We start from the raw sequence: 22,983 nt of genomic DNA on the forward strand, positions 1-22,983 counted from the left end.
CAAACTGGTCAACATGTACAGGTGGTCAACATAAAGACCAAGATCTACTGTACTGATACGTATATCTGGTGCATGTCTTGTTTATGACAATTAGGTCAACTTAATGGAGGGGGTCAATGTCAGTTTAAAGAGGTCAACTGTGGAGTGCTACTGTAATTGTTGAATGAGTATGAAGGAGAAACACAATTTGAGAGTAAAGAACAGAATCCACTAACATAAGAAGAGTCTGGACACACTGGATTAGAAAGTTTTTGAGCTTAAATGACTGTAGGTTGTTTATGGAGGCAGTATATCATGGTAACGTTTTTTGTGCCATTTTTTGCTTTGAGTGTTGGAAGTAATGAATTCTCCTGCTAAGGCCCAACACCACAGAGAAGAGGGGTCATTGTGAAAGTGAGGATCATGTGAACAAAAGGAGTGCAGGAGTCTTCACCTGTGATCTGTGAACTCTGCAAGTCCACGGGAAGCTTTATGAGGCCCACACATCACACCTCACTTCTCTGGGGCAAAAGAGAAGTGCCCCTTCTCTTGTATTATGGGGGAAAACCTTTTGTCTCAGTTCTGCCAGCTCTGAGTTGTTCTCCCTGAGCATGAGACTAATAATACCAAAGAAATGCTGCTTCTTGGTAAGCTACCTCCGGAAACAATAAGGCCATGGATAGCTTTGATTTGGGGAGTAGTTCCATGCCAGACACAAACTGCATCTGAGAGGAGTTTTGGTGCTTTCTGCACAGATGGAGGCCTGTGAAACTGGTGCCACTGCAGCCTGTGCTGCCTTGCTGCCGAACGTGCTGCATGCCAGGCTCCCTGCACTGGCCTGTGTCAGCAGCACTTCCAACAGTAGCAAAGAGGCCTTTCTGCTTCTGTGAAAGTCCTCAACTTCCTCCAGCCAAGAGCTTAAATTAGTGCCTTTTCAAGAGATCTTTGTCAAGATGCAAGAGCATGCCATGAGATTCTTTCCTTTTAGAGAAGTTTTCTTGATAGTCCAGAGAAGAGGTTAGAGATGATCTAGTCTGGTTAATTCTTTACAATATTTTAAGAGAAAAAAGAAAACCTCTTCTTAAAACAATTTGATAGTGAGAACTTCCAAGACCAGCTTTGTAATGGCTGGTATCTTGGTCCCACGAATGAGCGATTCTTTTGATTGAATGTTCGCTAGAGGTGCTACTGAAATACTGTATGGCTTCCTTTTGGCCAAGCAGCTCTGCTAACAGAGGTGGCTGGAGTCAAATACTGTTCCTGATTTTCATACACTAAGGGGAGACTGCAAAGTCTGGAGGATTTCTTGGGACAAAAATTTACAGGCACTTGGCAAATGGCTTATCTCTTATGCCTGTCACTTTTTTCCCCCGGGCAGCCTTAAAATTATAACAGATTGCTGACATAGATAGCCTTGATGGTATAAAACCTAAGGGAGATGATCTCAAAGACTAGAGGACAAAGGAAATGATGTAACATAAATTCACACAGAAAGTTTTGGTATTTCTAGATGCACACTGAGATATTGTGAGGTATAAGGGCTCTAACTACATTTACTATTACAGACTTTGTGAATCAGGGTTTTCTTTCTCATCACCATTGAAATGAAACTTTGTATTTGATGCAATGTCAAATATTTGAATTTATTATTCAAGAAAAACTACAACCTTCTCACAAGAGTGAGAAAACCAAATTCTATATAAATGTTGCTTTGGTATTCTGACCATTTGTGTGTATAGAAGATTAATTCCCAATACAATGAGAGAAATAGTAAGCACATTTTTTGTGTTTATGTGTATTGTTTTAGGTGAATGTTTGTATATTGAATTAAATTTCTGGAGGGACCTGTAATTGGAAAAAGGAAGGAAGGGAGGGAGGGAGGAAAGATGGAAGGAAGGAAGGGAGGAAAGAAGGAAGAAAGCAAGGAACCATTAAGGCAAGGAAGGTGCTGATCAGACAACTTGCCCTGTTTAGTAGGGGTCCTTTGCACTTGTTTTAAGGAAGTTATGTGAAAAATTGGGTGTTACTACCTTTTCTAAGCCTACTTGGCTGAGTAGTAGAGACCAGGGTTGGACTGTTACTCACATTATAGGAGGTGAAGCCACATACAAGAAAACCTGTGTGGCTTAGCACATGGCTAGAAGTCCATGTGGGAGAAGAGGACATGGGAGCGAGGGAAGAAGGAGGCTTGTTTGTTTGTTCCTTGTCTTACTAAGGCCAGCCCTGGCCTAAGACACAGGAGATTTGGGAGATGGAGTAGAGTTTACTATTACATGAAGGTCTTGTCATAACATTATCTTAGGATCAATATGCAAATACCATAGGGTAGCTGCTTCAAGAAGAGGTAATTCTCAGCCTGACTTAGTACTTTCTATTTTGCTAATTAGTTCAAAATGTGGTGAGGTCTTAAAGGTGTTCTCATGGAGAATGGCTGATAACAGAAGAGGGGGCATCAGGTGACAGAGGCATTGGGTGCACGGACAGTCCTGACAAGTTATTTTCAGCCCTCACTAGCTCTGAAGAGGTGATGCTATCACAGAATAACATGTGCAAACACTTATTCAGAGTGATATATCCCAGTGTGGGCTGTCATATAATGTAGAGCTTTATGCCTTTTTATCCCTTGTTAGGTTGTTGATATGAAAAATGTTTTAAACACAATTGAAAGGTGTTCTCATGTTCACCAAACAAGAGATCTGGGGTTTTGCATCTGTGAGTTTATAAGTTGACAGTCTCTGAACCAAGTTGTACACTGGTTATTACAGTTTTTACATTATAAAATTTTCCATTTTTTGTTTAAGAATGACCAACTAGAATGATAGGCATTTCATGTGCTTAAAAAGGAAGATACACTGTATAGTGATGTCTTACAAAGGTGGTGAAAATAGCACCTGTCTATTCAACCTTAATGGATGTCTACAAATATGCATGCAGATACAATATTTAGTCTGGGACATTCTTAAAGTCGTTAGTTTAATTGCTAAGGTAGATTAAGTAGTGGGGCATCCATGGATTTAAAGATGGCATGGACTAAGTAATTCCTGGACAAGTTTAAAACCTTCCTTCTGTTCTGAAACAGAATCAAGTTTAGGAAGGAAGATGTATACATTTGAATCAAGACCAGGGAGAAGCTGGCTTGCAGAAGGAAGTTCATGGCTGGTGAGAGCACAGAGTGATGTGCTGATGTTGGGGCTGGATAGAGGGCTTTAGTTGACAGAATTTTTCTGCAGGATGCAATTTCTAATTATGTTGCTTCTTTTTTCCTTTAAATTTGTGACATCATTTTTGGATGTGCACAGAATTTTGGATGGATTTTAGTGCTAAACCAAGTTCAAGAATAGACCTGCTCAAACATTTTATGCCCGTCATCCTTACTTTCTACTTAGAGATCCTTGAGAGACTAACTTGCCCTTGGCCTGATCACTAGCTTGTGCTGAATCAGACTTGACTTCTAGACAACAACTCTTTCTCACTATACCAAGTTACTTCAAATTAAAAGAGAAAAAGAAGGGTGGTGCCTGTGGCTCAGTGAGTAGGGCACTGGCCCCATTTACTGAGGGTGGCAGGTTCGAACCTGGCCCCAGCCAAACTGCAACAAAACAATAGCCGGGTGATGTGGCAGGTGCCTGTAGTCCCAGATACTTGGGAGGCTGAAGCAAGACAATCACCTAAGACCAAGAGCTGGAGGTTGCTGTGAGGTGTGATGCCACAGCACTCTACCAAGGTTGACAAAGTGAGACTCTGTCTCTTAGAAAAAAAAAAAGGAGAAAAAGAAAACATAAAGAGAGCTATGATTTTCTTATCCTTTATTAATACAGAATAGTAAAATAAAGTATTTATTTTATTCAATTTTATACTGCAAACACACAAGTATTGGTAAGTGGAGATTATTTTCTTAGATTGAGTTGAATAAAGTATGGATAATAATGTTCTTTGAAAGCTAAAGGAAACAGAAAAAATTATTTTTTCACATCAGATTGGTAAGTGCTGATGTTTGTAACAAGGTTTGAAGGAGGTACATCCCACACTTGTGTGTGAAAACCCAATGATCATGCTGATAAGACACACACACACACACAAATTATTTACAAAAATTCCAAGCTCTTGAAGATGGCAGATGAGAAGGATCATTCAGCTGAGCTCTCTTAGAGTAACTGGGGAAAAAGTGCAAACCCAGCCATACCTGGCATAGGGACCTTACCCAGAGTCATAGCTCAAGGAGCACAGCATGGAGGTGGTACAGTGTATACAGTGTGTGATCCAGAACAATGGAAATCTGATGAATTAGATAAGTGATTGCAACCAGCTGGGATCACCTAGCCCCACCATGGAGGTCCAGGATGGGAGGAAGCCCTTCCGGAGTGTACAGTTGTTGGGGGAAGCTGCACATTATGTGGAAACCTTAGAAGTGTGGGCAGACTTGACTAGTATACAGCAACCAGATTTGAAAGCCAGTTGAAGTAGACTTGCCATAGGTTTGGTGGCTGGTGAGGCAGCCAGACTGGGAAGGTCTTGGTGGCCAGGGAGCTGCCATTGTGGGAAGTTCATGAGAAGGTCTTAGCAGGGACTTAAAGCATGGCCGTTTTAATGCCTCCTGCTGAGATCAGAATTCCACTCTTGGGACAGGCTGAGAGATTCCTGCACCCCACAGGAACTGGAGTCAGGGGGCACTGTGAGACCTGCCCCTGAAGGATTCTTGTGAGCTTTAAGATCCCAACCCAATAGGGTCTGAATGCTGAGGAAACAATCAGGCAATCACTAAAGGCAACTAGGTTTGGAATAAGGACCATAGAGGTTGCTGACTGTGCAGCAACCTCTGTCTCCTAAGAAACCACAGCACCACCTGGTGTCTTGGTGACATATTGTAAAATACTGTCATCAAAAACAAGGACTTCTGTTTGAAACAAAGAAGGCAGTGAGAAGGAAAAAGGAGGACAAGAGGTGAACAAGAAGAAAGAACACATGAGGAGGAACCAACAGAAAAATTCAGACAAACCAAAACAGAAGAACTCCCCCAAGGGACCATGAGACAGCTACTGCAGAAGACTCCACCTATAAAGAATTAATGGACTTGACAGAAAGGGAATTTAAAATATGGATGATAAAGACAATAAAAGGAATGGATGAGAAAATGGAAAGACAGAACCAAAAGTTGGATGAGAGATATGTAGAACATAGAAAAGATATGGTGGAGCTTAAGGAAATGAAGGAGACAATCATGGAATGTAAAGATGCATTAGAAAGTATCAAAATAGGGGAGGAGACAAGATGGCTGACTGAAGCCAGCTTCCCACAGAGGCTCCCATCAGAAGGAGAGTTAAAGGACAAAAATTTAGAAAGTAACCTGGTGGATTTGAGCTGCACTAAGAGAGAAGGTTGAAGAATGCACGTCAACCCCGCTGAGGTAAGCTGCGACCACAAGGATACAAACAAAAGCAATACGGCTCACTACCAGATATTCTGAAGCCACACCCCCCGTCTCCCTGGGCAACCAGAGACTGTGAGTAAAGGATTTGCCTGAGGCAGCACCAACTTGCAAACCGGGGAAACTCTCAGGGTGGGGCTGACCCATAGGTACACTTTACTGAGCCTAAGACGCACCTGGCCCTCAGGGGATCGTCAGCCTATGGACAATACAAGAGCAAAGACAAGCTGACTTGAAACTCAATTCAGCTTCTCTTCTGCAGGGGAACTGCAAAGTTGTTCTGTTCTGTTCTGTTCTGTCAGTAACATTAATCAGGAGTGGGACTGGACCTGAGTGAAAACCCCCCAACCTTCATCAAGCGCCTGAGGTTGTCAGGCCTCACCTCCTCCTGCTAGAGAGAGGCAGAGCGCAGCGGCCTGGCAGACTTCCTTGTGATTCAGGCAGGTACAAAATCCTGGAGTACTGGTTCACTACAGCCACTGGGTCAGCCAACTGCAGGGCTATCAGTGACTGGGAGTGACAGTGGTGCAAGGTGGGAAAGGAGGCATCAACCTTCCCAGACTGATCTATTGGCTGGGTGGCTCCTCCTGACTCCACGCAGCACTGGAGCAAGCCACATCAGAATAGTCACCTGTGATCCAGTTCCCAGAGATCTCTTAAACTCTCTCACCAGAGACAGGTGCAGACTGAGACAATTGATTTGGAGCTTTTGAACTGAACTAATCACCTGAGGACAAATCAGGTGGTCCCTGGGTGCACGGTTTTAGGAAGGTTTGCTTTTCCTTTACCAATTGTTACCTGTAGTGGGCGGGGTGACTTAATTGCTGATATTTCTCCACAGCCAGGACTTCAATCCAGAGTATCTGTTTCACTAGGGTGGAACAGAAACCAGCTGAAAATAAGACAGAACCACTTAGACTCACCACACCAGACAGGGCCCCAGTTTCTCAGGCAACAACACTGTACAGGCCCTCGACAAAGCCCCAGGGGAAAAAAAATCAAAGGGAGTAAAACAATCATGGGGTGGAATTAGTGTGAAAACTCTGGTAACACGAATAATCAGAATAGATCAACCCCCTCTCCACCAAGGAAAGATATGGCAGATGTAATTGAAGATCCCATCCATAAACAACTGGCTGAGATGTCAGAAATCGAATTCAGAATTTGGACTGCAGACAAGATTAATAAAGTGGAATTAGGAATTTGAGGAAAAATTCAAAAGTTGTCTCAAGAATTTAACGAATTTAAAGACAAAACCACCAAAGACTTAGACACACAGAAGCAAGAATTTGCAGCCCTCAAAGATATGAAAAATACAGTACAATCCTCAGCAACAGAATGGAGCAAGCAGAAGACAGGATTTCTGACATTGAAGATAAAGCCTTTGAATGCTCCCAAACTCTCAGAGAGGAAGAGAAATGGAGAGCAAAAATGGATCATTCTCTCAGAGAGCTCTGGGATAATTCAAAGAAGGTCAATATCCGACTCATTGGAGTTCCTGAAACCGATGAAGTAGCCTTGCTGGCCAGAGGCCTTTCTGCATGAAATTATGAAAGAGAATTTTCCAGACATGCCTAGAAATTCTGAAATTCAGATAGCAGACAGCTTCAGAACCCCAGCATAACTCAACCCCAATAAGACATCCACCAGGCATATCATAATTAACTTAACTAAAGATAATATAAAGGAAAAAATTCTCAAAGCTCCCAGGAGAAAGAAAACCATTATCTTCAAATAGAAGAATATTAGAATGACTGCAGATCTCTCTGCCGAAACTTTTCAAGCCAGAAGAGGGTGGTCATCGAATTTTAATCTCCGAAAGCAAAATAACTTTCAACCCCGGATCTTATATAGAGCTAAACTGAGTTTCATTTATGATGAAGAAATTAAATAATTTAATGACATTAATATGTTGAAGAAATTTGCCATGACCAAACCAGCTCTTCAGGATATTCTCAGACCTATCCTCCATAATTACCAACCCAATCTTATACCACAAAAGTAAACTCACTCAGAAACTTCGGATCAAACTCCAACTTCCACATTGGCGAAAGGATTAAAAATGTCCACTGGACTTTTGAATTTCACCAGACTTATCAATGTTCTCCATTAGTGTGAATGGCTTAAACTGTCCTCTAAAGAGGCATAGGTTAGCTGACTGGATACAAAAACTCAGGCCAGATATCTGTTGCATACAAGAGTCACATCTTAACTTAAAAGACAAATACAGACTCAGGGTGAAAGGATGGTCATCCATATTTCAGGCAAATGGTAATCAGAAAAAAGCAGGTGTTGCAATTTTATTTGCGGATACAATAGGCTTTAAACCAACAAAAGTAAGGAAGGACAAGAATGGTCACTTCGTATTTGTTAAGGGTAATACTCAATATGATGAGATCTCAATGATTAATATCTATGCACCCAAACAGAATGCACCTCAATTTATAAGAGAAACTCTAACAGACATGAGCAACTTGATTTCCTCCAACTCCATAATAGTCGGAGATTTCAACACTCCTTTGGCAGTGTTGGATCGATCCTCCAACAAGAAGCTGAGCACAGAAATTCTAGATTTAAACATAACCATCCAACATTTGGATATAGCAGACATCTGCATAACATTTCATCCCAACAAAACTGAATACACATACTTCTCATCAGCCCACGGAACTTACTCCAAAATCGATCACATCTTAGGTCACAAGTCTAACCTCAGTAAATTTAAAGGAATAGAAATTATTCCATGCATCTTCTCGGACCACCATGGAATAAAACTTGAGCTGAGTAACAACAGGAATCTGCACACTCATACAAAAACATGGAAGTTAAATAACCTTATGCTGAATGATAGCTGGGTCAGAGATGAGATTAAGAAAGAAATCTCCAATTTTTTGGAACAAAATGACAATGAAGATGCGAACTCTCAGAACCCCTGGGACACCGCAAAGGTAGTTCTAAGAGGGAAATTTATAGCACTGCAAGCCTTCCTCAAGAGAATGGAAAGAGAGGAAGTTAACAACTTAATGGGACATCTCAAGCAACTGGAAAAGGAAGAACACTCCAACCCCAAACCCAGTAGAAGAAAGGAAATAACCAAAATTAGAGCAGAATAAAAAGAAATTGAAAACAAAAGAATAATACAATAGATCAATAAATCAAAAAGCTGGTTTTTTGAAAAGGTCAACAAAATAGATAAACCTTTGGCCAACCTAATCAGGAAAAAAAGAGTAAAATCTCTAATCTCATCAATCAGAAACAACGAAGACGAAATAACAAGAGACTCCTTAGAAATCCAAAAAATCCTTAGTGAATATTACAAGAAACGTTATTCTCAGAAATATGAAAATCTGAAGGAAATTGACCAATACTTGGAAGCACGTCACCTTCCAAGACTTAGCCAGAATCAAGTGTAAATGTTGAACAGGCCCATATCAGTTCGGAAATAGCATCAACCACAGACAACCTCCCTAAAAAGAAAAGCCTGGGACCAGATGGTTTCATGTCAGAATTCTACCAAACCTTTAAGGAGGAATTAGTACCTATATTACTCAACCTGTTCCATAAGGTAGAAAAAGAAGGAAGACTACCAAACACGTTCTATGAAGCAAACATCACCCTGATCCCCAAACCAGGGAAAGACCCAACAAGAAAAGAAAATTATAGACGGATATCACTAATGAATACAGATGCAAAACTATTCAACAAGATCCTGACAAACAGAATCCAGCAACACATCAAACAAATTATACATCATGACCAAGTCGGTTTTATCCCAGGATCTCAAGGCTGGTTCAATATACGTAAATCTATAAATGTAATCCAGCACATAAACAAATTAAAAAACAAAGACTATATAATTCTTTCATTCGATGCAGAAAAAGCTTTTGATAATATCCAGCATCCCTTCATGATCAGAACACTTAAGAAAATTGGTATAGAAGGGACATTTCTTAAACTGATAGAGGCCATATACAGCAAACCCACAGCCAACATCATTTTGAATGGAGTTAAATTGGGATCATTTCCACTCAGATCAGGAACCAGACAAGGCTGCCCATTGTCTCCTTTGCTTTTTAACATTGTAATTGAAGTTTTAGCCATCACAATTAGGGAAGAAAAGGCGATCAAGTGTACACATATAGGGTCAGAAGAAATCAAACTTTTGCTCTTCGCAGATGATATGATTGTATATCTGGAAAACACTAGGGACACTACTAAAAAACTCTTAGAAGTAATCAAGAAATACAGCAGCGTCTCAGGTTACAAAATCAACATTCATAAATCGGTAGCCTTTATATATACCAACAATAGTCAAGTTGAAAAAACATTAAGGACTCTATCCCATTCATAGTAGTGCCAAAAAAGGTGAGATATTTGGGAATTTATCTAAAAAAGGATGTGAAAGATCTCTATAAAGAGAACTATGAAAGTCTAAGAAAAGAAATAGCTGAAAATGTTAACAAATGGAAAAACATACCATGCTCATGGCTGGGAAGAATCAACATTGTTGAAATGTCCATACTACCCAAAGCAATATGCAATTTTAATCCAATCCCTATTAAAGCTCCACTGTCATACTTTAAAGATCTTGAAAAAACAATACTTCGTTTTTTATGGAATCAGAAAAATACCTTGAATAGCCAAGACATTACTCAGAAATAAAAACAAAGCAGGAGGAATCACACTACCAGGCCTCAGACTATACTACAAATTGATAGTGATCAAAATAACATGGTATTGGCACAAAAACAGAGAAGTAGATATCTGGAACAGAATAGAGAACCAAGAGATGAATCCAGCTACTTACCATTATTTAATCTTTGACAAGCCAATTAAAAACATTCATTGGGGAAAAGATTCCCTATTTAACAAATGGTGCTGGGTGGACTGGCCGGCAACCTGTAGAAGAGTGAAACTGGACCCACACCTTTCACCATTAACTAAGATAGACTCTCACTGGATCAAAGATTCAAACTTAAGACATGAAACTATAAAAATACTAGAGGAGAGTGCAGGGAAAACCCTTGAAGAAATCGGTCTGGGCGAGTATTTTATGAGGAGGACCTCCCAGGCAATTGAAGCAGCTTCAAAAATACACTACTCGGACTTGATCAAACTAAAAAGCTTCTGCACAGCCAAGAACACAGAAAGTAAAGCAAGCAAACAGCCCTCAGAATGGGAAAAGATATTCGCAGGTTATGTCTCCGACAAAGGATTGATAACCAGAGTCCACAGAGAACTCAAACGCATTAGCAAGAAAAGAACAAGGGATCCCATTGCAGGCTGGGCAAGGGATTTGAAGAGAAACTTCTCTGAAGAAGACAGGCGCATAGCCTTCAGACATATGACAAAATGCTCATCATCTTTAATCATCAGCGAAATGCAAATCAAAACTACTTTGAGATATCATCTAACTCCAGTGAGACTAGCCTATATCACAAAATCCCAAGTCCAGAGATGTTGGCACGGATGTGGAGAAAAGGGAACACTTTTGCACTGCTGGTGGGAATGCAAATTGATACATTCCTTTTGGAAAGATATATGGAGAACACTTAGAGATCTAAAAGTAGATCTGCCATTCAGTCCTGTAATCCCTCTACTGGGCATATACCCAGAAGACCAAAAATCACATTATAACAAAGATATTCATACCAGAATGTTTATTGCAGCCCTATTCACAATTGCTAAGTCATGGAAAAAGCCCAAGTGCCCATTGATCCACGAATGGATTAATAAATTGTGGTATATGTACACCATGGAATATTATGCAGCCTTAAGGAAAGATGGAGACTTTACCTCTTTCATGTTTACATGGATGGAGCTGGAACATATTCTTCTTAGTAAAGTATCTCAAGAATGGAAGAAAAAGTATCCAATGTACTCAGCCCTACTATGAAACTAATTTAGGGCTTGCACATGAAAGCTATAACCCAGTTACAACCTAAGAATAGGGGAAGGGGGAAAGGGAGGGGAGGGAGAGTGGAGGTAGGTAGAGGGAAGGGGTTGGTGGGATTACACCTGCGGTGCATCTTACATGGGTGTATGTGAAACTTGGTAAATGTGGAATGTAAGTGTCTTGGCACAGTAACTGAGAGAAGGCCAGGAAGGCTATGTTAACCAGTGTGATGAAAGTGTGTCAAATGCTCTGTGAAGCTAGTGAATGATGCCCCATGATTTTATCAATGTACACAGCTATGATTTAATTAAAAAAAAATTAAGTATCAAAATAGATTGGAGAAGGGAGAAGAAAGAACCTGAAAGCTAGAGGATTGTTTTCCAGTTAACCCTTGGTGTTAAAGAGGCAGAAAAGAGAGAGAAAGCAGAACTATGAGACTCCATGAAGTGTTCAAACACATGAATAATAGGGACTCCTGAAGGGGAAAAAGATTGTCCCAAAGGGATGGAAGCCCTACTCGAGACTATCATAAATGAAAACTTCCCAAGTTTTACTAAAGACCCCAACACACTCCTTTCAGATGAATATCGACTTCTAGCTTATCTCGACTCAAGGAGAGCCTATCCAAGACACATTGTAATGAACCTGTCCAAAGTCAAGATGAATGAAAAAAAATTCTGCAAATAGCCAGGAGTAAGCACCAACTGACCTTCAGAGGCAGAGACATTAGGATGACAGCAGACTTTTCAACTGAAACCCAAGGCAGAAGAGCATGGTCATCAACCTTCCTAAATAAAACAATTTTTAGCCCAGAATTCTGTATCTGTGCTAAACTAAGCTTCAAAACCAATGAAGAAGTCAAATCCTTTCCTGATATGCAAAAATTGACAAAGATGTCACAACAAGACAAGCTCTACAGGAAATACTTAGACCTATTTTCAACACTGAACACAAGAATGGACCACCAGCAAAGTAAACACTGAGAAGCTAAAGGTCAAAACTTAGCTTCCACAATGGTGCAAAGGATAAAACTACACAATGGACTTTCACAAAATAAGATGAATAGAACACACTTATTGATTCTCTCAATAAATGTCAATAGACTGAATTCACCACTAAACAGGCATATACTGGCTGATTAGATAAAAAAAAGTACAAGCCATACATATGCTGTCTACAGGAGACACACCTAGCCTTGAAGGACAAATCAAAACTCAGGGTTAAGGGATGGAAAACAGTATTTCAAGAAAATGGAAAGCAGAAGAAAGGGGTGGGGGTGGGGTGCAATCTTATTTTCAGATATGAGTGGATTTAAAGCAATTAAAATTAAGAAAAATAAAGATGGACACTTTGTACTGGTCAAAGGAACAATACAACAAGAAGACATTTCAATTTTAAATATTGATGTACCAACTTAAATGCTCACAGATTTATGAAACAGACCTTGATGGGTCTGAGCAACATGATATCCCATAACACCATAATAGTTGGGGACGTTAATGCAGCTATGACAGAACTGGACAGATCCTCTAAATAGAAACTAAACAAAGATACAAAATACTTAAATGTGACCCTAGAACAAATGGGATTAATAGACATATACAGAACACTGGAATGGAAGCTAAGGAATATACATTTTTCTTGTCGGCCCATGGTACATACTCCAAAATTGACCACATCCTAGGATACAAATCAAACTTCAGCAAAATTAAAAGAATAGAAATTATACCCTGTATCTTATCAGACCACAGGGCCATAACAGTGAAGCTCAACTCCAACAAAAATGTTCATCCCCACACAAAGACTTGGAAATTAAACAACCTTATGCTGAATGATAGTTGGATCTAGGAAGAGATAAAAGAGGAAATCAACCATATCAACAATGAAGACACACGTTACCAATACCTGTGGGATACAAAAACAAACACACAAACAAACAAAAACAGACAGAGAGCACATCAATAAACTCATAAACCATTTTATGAAATTGGAAGAAGCAGCACAATCCAAACCCAAACCCAGCAGAAAAAAAGAAATGGTCAAAATTAAATCAGAGATTAATGAAATTAAAAAAAAGAAAGAATCATTCAGAAAGGTAATGAAACAAAAAATTGGTTTTTTGAAAGATTAATAAAATCAATCAACCTTTGGCCAGATTAAATAGAAACAGAAAACCAAAATCTCTAGTAACCTCAATCAGAAATGATAAAGGAGAAATAAAAACAGATGCCACACAGATACAAGAGATCATCTCTGAGTACTACAAGAAACTCTATGCCCATAAATTTGACAATGTGGAGGAAATGGATCAATACCTGTAATCACACCCTCTCCCTAGACTTAATCAAGAAGAAATAGATCTCTTGAACAAACCAATTTCAAGAATGGAGATCAAAGAAACAATAAAAAAAAACCCCGACAACAAAAAAGAGCCCTGATCCAGATGGCTTCATACCAGAATTATCAAACTTTCAAAGAAGAGATTATATCCAGACTGCAGAAATTATTCCAAAAAATTGAGAAGAAAGGAATCTTCCCCAACACATTCTAAGAAGCAAACATCACTCTGATACCAAAACCAGGAAGAGATCCAACTTAAAAGGAGAATTTCAGACCAATTTCACTAATGAATATAGATGCAAAAATTCTCAATAAAATCCTAGTAATAGACCACAGTTACCAATTAAAAAAATTATTTCTGGCTCACTGCCCATAGCTCAGTGGTTAGAGTGCCAGCCACATAAGGGCTGGCGGGTTTGAACCCAGCCGGGGCCTATTAAACAACAATGACAACAACAACAATAACAAAAACAACAAAAATAGCCAGACATTGTAGCAGGCACCTATAGTCCCAGCTATCTGGGAGGCTGAGGCAAGAGAATCACTTAAGCCCAAGAGTCTGAGGTTGCTGTGAGCTGTGATGCCACAGCACTCTACTGAGGGGCAACATAGTGATACTCTGTCTCAGGGAAAAATCATCCCTCACAATTAAGTAGGTTTCATCCCAGAGATACAAGGCTGGTTTAACATATTCAAGTCCATGAACATAATTCACCATATCAACAGGAGCAAAAACAAAGACCATATGGTCCTCTTGATAAATGCAGAAAAAGCATTCTTTTCTGATTAGAACACTTAAGAATTTAGGCATAGGTGGCACATTTTTTAATCTAATCAGAGCCATCTACAACAAACCCATGGCCAATTTTATACTGAATGGAATAAAACTGAAAGCTTTTCCACTTAGAACTGGAATCCAGACAAGATTGTCCTCTATTGCCAGTATTATTCAATCATAGTCCTAGAAGTTGTAGCCAACACATCCAAACGGGTGCAAAGGGGGTCAAACTCACTCTTTGCCGATGATATGATCTTATACTTAGAGAATCCCAAAGACTCAACCACAAGACTCCTGAAACTGATCAAAATACAAAGCAATGTCTCAGGATAAAAAATCAATATCCACAAATCAGTAACCTTTGTATATGCCAATAACAGCCAAGATGAGAAGCTAATCAAAAGACACAATTCCCTCCACAGTAGCTTCAAAGAAAATGAAATAACTAGGAATATACATAACAAAAGAGGTGAAGGACCTTTATAAAGGAAACTATGAAACCCTAAGAAAAGAAATACCAGAAGATATTAATAAATGGAAGAACATACCATGCTCATGGCTGGGAAGAATTGACATTGTGAAAATGTCTATTCTTCCCAAAGCAATCTACAGATTCAATGCAATCCTCCTTAAAATACCAACATCATACTTTCAAGATTTGGAAAGAATAATTCCTTGTTTTGTATGTTTGCAGGGTGGCGTCTGTGGCTCAAAGGGGTTGGGTGCCGGCCCCATATGCCGGAGGTGGTAGGTTCAAACCCAGTCTCAGCCAGAAACTGCAAAAAAAAAAAAAAAAATCTCTGTTCAGTAAATAGTGCTGGGAGAATTCGATAACCACATGTAAAAGAGTGAAACTGAACCCACACCTCTCACCATTTACAAAAATGGATTCAAGACAGACAAAAGATTTAAATCTGAGGCATGAAACAATGAAAATCCTCAAGGAAAGAGTAGGGGAAAACACTGGAAGATATCAGCTTGGGGAAAAATTTTACGAAGAAGACTTACATGGCAATTGCAACAACAACAAAAATAAGCAAATGGGACTTAATTAAACTGAAAAACTTGTGTACAGCTAAGGAAACTAGAACCTAAGCAAACAGACTGCCTTCAGAATGGGAAAAGATACTTGCATATTATGAATAGGACAAAAATTTGATAACTAAGATCTATAGCAGTGGTTCTCAACCTATGCGTCATGACCTACAGGAATTGTATTAAAGGGTTGCAGCATTAGGAAGGTTGAGAACCACTGATCTATAGAGAACTCAAGTTAATCAACAAAAATATCCCATAAATCACTGGGCAAGAGAGAAGAATAGAACCTTTTCTAAAGAAGACAGACGAGAATGGCTAACAAACATATAAAAAAAAAAAATGCTCATCATCCCTAATCAGAGAAATGCAAATCAAAACTCCTCTGAGATATCACCTAACCCCAGTGAGAATGCCCCACATCCCAAAATCTCAAAGCTGCTGATGCTGGTATAGATGTAGAGAGAAGGGAACACTTTTATACTGCTGGTGGGACTGCAAACTAATACAACCTTTTTGGAAGGAAGTATGGAGAATCCTCAAAGAACTCAAATTAGACCTCCCATTTGATTTTGAAATCCCATTACTAGTCATCTACCCAGAAGAAAAAAAAAATTGTTTTATCATAAGGACATTTGCTCTAGACTGTTTATTGAAGCTCAATATACAATTGTGAAAATGTGGAAACAGCCTTAATGCCCACCAACTCAGGAATGGATTTTTCCCACCTCTCTCAAGCTGTGGCATATGTATACCATGGAATACTATTCAGCCACTAAAAAAGATGGAGCCTTTACATCTTTGGTATTAACCTGGATGGTGGTGAAACACATTCTTCTTAGTAAAACATCAAAAGAATGGAGAGGTGACAATCCAATGTACTGTATTCTAAAATGAAGGCAGTAGGTGAGCTAATACTAGGTGGGGGAGGGGGTAGGGGAATGAGGGAGTCAGGAGAGTGGAGGAGGGAGGGGGATGGGGTCATGGTGTATTGCACACCTTTTGGGGGTGGGACACAAATATAAGAGGGACTTTATCAACAAATGCAATCACTGTAACCTAATTCTCTGTACCCTCAATGAATCCCAAACAATAAAATAAATAAATAAATAAACTATTCCAAGCTCTTGCCTTAAGTTATACCAATGTTGGATTTATTTTTTTCCCTAGTTCAATGTAGAAAACATAATAGGTACTCAATAGATGTTTGTTTAATGAATGAATAAATTAACATTCATAGGAGACCTAGGATAGGTTAGGCCTGCGGAATATTGTCCAATCCTTAAGACTCACTCTTTTATCACCTCTCTCAAGAAGATTTTGAAATTCTTTAAGTAAAATAAAAAGAAAGTCTTCTTCCTTTTTATTCATGTATAGCCCACATTATTTGCTCATGTTTTCCACCTAGCAATTCTTTACAACTATTTAGTTATATGCCTGTAAGCAACTACTACTGTTTGTATGTTCCAGATTTCCTTAAGAATATTGCAAAATTATTAGAGAAATAGTAAATTTTCCCATTAAAATTTTGTCTAAAGATAAACTTTAAAAAAATTTTAAAATAATCACAGGTCTAAAGTATAGTAGAATTTAAATATTTTTAACATTAATTATTTGAACTTCAAATATTTAGATAGTAACATGTAAATTACTGGGAATTTTATATAGTAAACTAAATAATTTACTCTCTAATAAAGATAATGATATTCAGAGATAAAAGAAAAAAGGACCATTATGACTCAAGGAAAAAAAAAAAAACAAATAAAGGCCAAGATATAATGGTGAAAATTTGGGGAAAGAACCAGGAAGCATCAGAAGGCTGAAAATGATTATTTCTTTCTTTCCAATCAGTGGGTTAGCAGCTGTTATTCTACTTGATCCAAAATGTTCATATTCGGCTCAGTACCCATGCTCAATGGTTGGGGCGCCGACCACATACACTGGGGCTGGTGGGTTTGAACCCAGCCGGGGCCTCCTAAACAACAATGACAACTATAACAAAAAAATAGCTGGGTGTTGTGGTGGGCGCCTGTAGTCCCAGTTACTTGGGAGGGTGACGCGAGAGAATCTCTCAAGCCCAAGAATTTGAGGTTGCTGTTAGCTGTGATGCCACGGCACTGTACCAAGGAAAACATAATGAGACTCTGTCTCAAATGAAACAAACAAGCAAAAAAACCCAAAGAAACAAAACCCTGCAAACCCCCAAATGCTCATATTCAATAAATTAAAATATAAGGAAAAAACTCCACAAAGTTTGGAGAAGGGAAGATAGGGAGGAGAGCGATGGCTTTTGTAGTCGATTTTCAAATATTTGAAAAAAATTCATTTGGAAATGAGTTTCCACTTGGTCCATGGTACTTTGTTCAGTCCCCTCATAATTCCAGAAAGTTACCACTATCTTCCTGACATCTACCTTTGGTAGGATTTCTTGCTGCCATTTTTAATAATAAATGAAAAAGAAGAGCTGCAGTTTGCTATCGCTTAATTATTTCAAATAGTAAATTCTACCCAACAAATACATCTGCTCTTTCCATTTTTCTTTTGATATTACTTCTAGCATCTGGTTTTGTAGGTAATAGATCAACCAAATGATATGATTCTTTAAATACATTGGTCGTATTTTAAAGAATCATATCATTATAGCAGCATGCCTGAAAATATAGTTCCTGGGATCTCTCTAAAATTTATATAGGGTTGTAAAACTGAAGTATGGGCCAAGGGTTAACAACCCTGAATTTTACCCTTAAAATTAGTCTCAGAAAGCCTACTTTATTATAAATACATTACTACTTTGCAGTGTCCTGCTGATTGATATGCCCAGAGGTGCCTCTTTCAGCAGTCTTTTAAGTGCTAATCCTTTATTTTGGTTCTCAAAGTGAGACAGGCTTCTCTTCCCTAGTTGGGACATAAATTTTTACCTGCCAATACAGTCTGATGAGCCTGCTTATGCTCTGCTCACTTCCTCCACCGAGCCAGAACATGTGGTCAGCAATCATGGCACTCCTAAGAACAAGGACAGGTTAAAAAAAAAAACAACATATTACGAAAACACCTTAACAGACAATATATAAACATGCTGAGGAAGATGGTTTTGTAATGTATAAATTTAACTAGACTAATATAAAGCAAAACACAAGGTTTATTTTAAAATGTTGAAAGTAGGATTCTGGGGGCGGGGTAGTAGTTAAACTAAAATCAGAAGAGAGAAGAAACGTGCCATTTGTCTTCTAGATGGTTTTTTATTTGTATGGTACCTACGTGTAAAAATGTTTAAAATTTTGAGGGAATGCTTTGTTTTGTTGCTTGGTATTAAGCTCAAATACTCAAAGCATTTATAGAGTAAACACAGATTTTATGGACTTTCAGATGCCTCCAAACCCAGCATAGCAATAGCTAACTGGTTTGTAAGCAAATTTCAGACTTTACCCAGGTTAAAGCTTATTCACCTCTGATTAAATTAGCCATCTTAGCATTGAAAATAAAAAATCTCCAGGACAATGAAAAACTCTCCTCCCCACGCTTTGTGTCTAATTGAATTGGTTTCAGTAACCAGTGTGTGCACCACTGCATTTGTCTTATTAAGCTGAGGCAATATTAAAAACTATTGTGCAATGGATATTAATTCATTACTTAGCACCCTTTGGACAAACAGTTTACTTTTATGACTGTTTCTCTACTAGTTCTATTTCTTTTCTCCAGAGATTCCAAATCCAATTAAATGTGACTAGAAGTAATTCCAAATTGTCACATTAGCCAATTAAATACATAATAATCCTGTGTACCTAATCACTGGTACCCAAAGTTCATTTATTTAAGCAAAGCTATCGCTGTGTAGCTTGGAATGTTTTTCTTATCTTTGCCTGCAGATACGTGTTGTTTCTTGACATCATTGTAAATTGAATTAGAAATTTCCCTTCCCTAAATATAGGTTGTCTAAGGCACAGCAGCTATAAACTTACTCTGTTAAAAAAAATTTAAATGTTTACATTCTTGCTCAGGAAAGACAAAAATTAGGATTTTAAAAAGTAATGGTGGAAGCAATTGGAGGATTATTCAACTCAGTATTGTTTTTCACACACATATTATTGGAAAGAAGCTGCCCACTGACATTTCAAAATAAATGATAAGGATATAAGAATAATTAGTCTTTTAAGAATTCTTTAATATTTTCCAAAGCCCTTTATGATAACACAGAGGCAGAATGTTTTGGTACTTTGTGGATATGAATGGGGCATTAGCAGGTTATAAAAATCATAGACCAGTGATTTTTTTTTTCTAAACTTAATTTTTCAGAAAAAATAATTTATTTCTCAAGAAAAAGTGGTGTTGGGGGATTATAAATTCATAATTTGTCCTGTAAGTAGGAGGGAAATTGAACAAGAGTCCACACTAATGAACTGGAATTGTATAATATTTGAATAGCCATTTGCTTTTAAAAACTGGATTGCCAGAGTATGCAGATATTAAGGTAATTAGCAAGAAGAAGGTATACAGGAGGCTAAGTACTATTGAATTTGGAGTACCAGTTAGGGAAAATACCAAAGTTAAAGTTCACACCAACTATACGCACATGCTTTTTTAAGTAGTTTTCTCAGAATCATTTGCTTACAGTCTGGCCAAGGTTGTGGCCTTCAGTCCTGTACCCTAATAGATGGGACCTTTGCTTAAAAGTTATTGAGAAATGAAGACTCCAGAAAGCCGGAAAATGTCCAAGCTTTTAGTGCAGACCAGTGATTTTCAACTGGTGTGCTGAGAAATTTTTTTTTAAAGATCATTAATTGAATTATTTTCAAAAGAAGTTCAAAGCACAGTAAGTATATTATTTTTTCTTTTTTACATTTTTTTTGACCAACATAATTTACCATGAAAGTTTAACTTTAGGTTCAAATGTGCTATGAGATTAAAAAAAAAAAGTTTGTAAAACACTGTCATAGTCTGTACAGGAGCAAAAGTGTATTCCCAACAGTTGCAGTCTGATACAAGTGCATAGAAGCACTTGTTCTCATGACAGCCAAGAAAGGAAGTTTATTTAGCATGTAGGTGCCTGTTACCTAATAGAAATTCATTTGCTAAAATTTGAATTTACAAAATCAATAGGAAATATAAATATTTGACTCTCAAGGTTAACATGTACTGTTGTATATATATGAGTTAGGTACTGTTGAGTGACAATGTGGTCTGCACTCTGATTCCTCCCACCATTAGCATTTGAATTTGTAAATTTGGTCCTATGAACATTGGTTAACAAGTACACCAGTCATTAGTTAAACCAAGAGTGGACAGACTTTTCCTGTAAAGGGTCAGGTTTTAGGCTTTGTGAAACACATGATCTCACAACTAGCTACTCAATTTTACCTGAAGAAGCAGTGATAGGCAAATGAGTGTAGCTGTGTTCCAGCAAGACTCTATTTACAACAAAACCATGTATGGGCCAGATTTGGGGTAGCTGCCTAACTCTCAGATAAATTAATTCTCAGGTTGATCCACCCGTGGCGGTCATTGGTATAATACAGGGACAGCATGACACATTGCACTAACATTACTGAGTGGAGTTCAGAACTAAGTTTTATCATTTTGAAAAATGCAAAAATTGTAAAAGGTAATCTTGGATCGTAGAAACAGGGGATTGAGTTAAGTAAAAGCTAAATTGATAGAGTTTCTATGGTGTTAGTGATTGTCATTCTTGCGTTAGAACAATTGTGAGAGAGAAGAAGGTGGATCACCCCAGTGGGTTCCCAGGGCTTTCCCACTTTTTAATGCTTTTGGTGATTTTGTTTTGACATCATCATTGTAGGATTAGAATTGTTAGTATTTTTATTAATATTTTCTGAAAGTGTTTTTTTCTGTAATGACATATTGTTAAATTGTTTACTACATTCTAAAGTGTGTTTTTATTACACCTAGGGGCTCAAGTCTTTGTTTGAAAGAAAACAGCTTCAAATTTATATTGAAACAAGTGAAGAAGGGCAGCGCCTGTGGCTCAAGGAGTAGGGTGCCGGCCCCATATACCAGAGGTGGTGGGTTCAAACCTGGCCCTGGCCAAAAAAAAAAAAAAAAAAAAGAAAAAAGAAACAAGTGAAGAATTGAGATGCATTCAAATTTGTTATCTACCATCCTCAGTGAAGAACAATCTTACGGGAGCAAAAGGTTATTAGTATTAAGATACAAAATGTGGTTTCCTGAAAGTTTGTGTTTGCTGAAATATATTCCATAAGTATATAGAGCTATATGCTCATAATTCAGACTGTGGTTATTCCAACCCCATTTCTTCCTAGTGGAGATGGCAAGCTGTGCTTCTGCCAGCCACCTTCCTTTATATGGTTTCCTATCATGGCTCTGCCCTATAGCTCAGCATTCATCAATCAGTAAAAAATCAGTGGAAGAAAATGAAAAAGCATAGAAATACCATGATGCCATGAAATAGCAGTGAGGCAGGACACATGGGTTTCTCATCATGCTGAATTCATAAAGAGCAGGACAAAATTAATTAGTCAACCCGCTGAGCATCTGTAAGGAGTCTAAGTCACCATATGAGATCCTGGTTCTGCCAGACGACCCCATGAAGCAAATGTGAACAGTAACCCATCATTCTCCCTACTCTCCTTCAGGTACCTGTTTACCACCAGCCCGATACCCTGGGGGCTAGCCAGTGGGATTCCTCTCGCTTCCAACTGTCTTTGTTTCATCATTGTGGTTCTATTCACCTTACTTTCATTCATCTACTGAATGTCATACTTGCACTGCAACTGTAAGATCATATTAACTAAACCCTTTAATTGAAAACTAGTGGTTTAATATCTGTCAGTCTGGAGCATTTATGAAGCAATGGTACCAGCTTTATGCAGCAAAGTGTAAACCCTGCCCACCGATCTCATACAGCTATGCTGGCTCAGGGAAATTGCTCTACCAGGCCACCCATTTTTCTGGTTTCCTGTCTCTCTTTCACATTTCCATTTTCTTTTAGAGCTTTTCTGCCAGCACACACAAATGCTATTGTTTTCCCATCTTAAAACAAAACATGCACAAAGCCTCTCTTGCTCTACTTCTCCCCCCAATTATTATCTTAATTATTTCCTCCACTATTAAAAAGAAAATCTCCTTGAAAATGCCATGTGCACTCCCTGTCTATAATTTCTCTCTTCCTGTTGTCTCCAGCACTCCCTGTAGCAGAACTGCCACTGCTACCTCTGCACTGAAGGGATTCTTGTCACTTCCACTGGTGATTTCCAAGTCGCAAAGGCCCCTCTCAGCCCTCACGTTCAACCCACACTCAGGCGCCAGTGTGATTGCTCTCCTCCAGCACACTCTTCCTACCAGGTTTTCACTACTCCACCCTTTCAGACGTCCTCCTGCCTTGCTGGGTGCTCTTTTCAGTCTCCTTTGCTGGTGTGTCCTCCTCTCCCTGGATACCTAACTTTGGGGTGCATTGCTTGGACCTCTTCTGGTTCTTTCTATACTCCCTCCCTTGGGGAATTCATCAATTTCATGGTTTTAGATAGCATCTGTATGTTGACAACTGTTCTGATTATT

At 38.6% G+C, this 22,983-nt stretch overlaps 1 protein-coding gene and 1 non-coding gene across 2 annotated transcripts in view; both read right to left on the bottom strand.

Annotated features, from left to right (window-relative positions):
* SPATA16 (spermatogenesis associated 16) overlaps positions 1–22,983 on the bottom strand; it is a 316,780-nt gene that overhangs the window by 137,341 nt on the left and 156,456 nt on the right. Inside the window, exon 4 of the mRNA XM_053572851.1 lies at positions 18,372–18,456. Coding sequence (XP_053428826.1) covers positions 18,372–18,456 — 85 coding nt within the window. The remainder of the gene's footprint in view (positions 1–18,371; positions 18,457–22,983) is intronic.
* LOC128573249 (small nucleolar RNA U13) lies at positions 3,950–4,053 on the bottom strand. The gene has a single exon (XR_008376400.1). It is a non-coding gene; the product is annotated as a small nucleolar RNA U13 (small nucleolar RNA).

The sequence above is a fragment of the Nycticebus coucang genome, chromosome 20 (genome assembly GCF_027406575.1).
Source record: "Nycticebus coucang isolate mNycCou1 chromosome 20, mNycCou1.pri, whole genome shotgun sequence".
Lineage (NCBI taxonomy): Eukaryota > Metazoa > Chordata > Mammalia > Primates > Lorisidae > Nycticebus > Nycticebus coucang.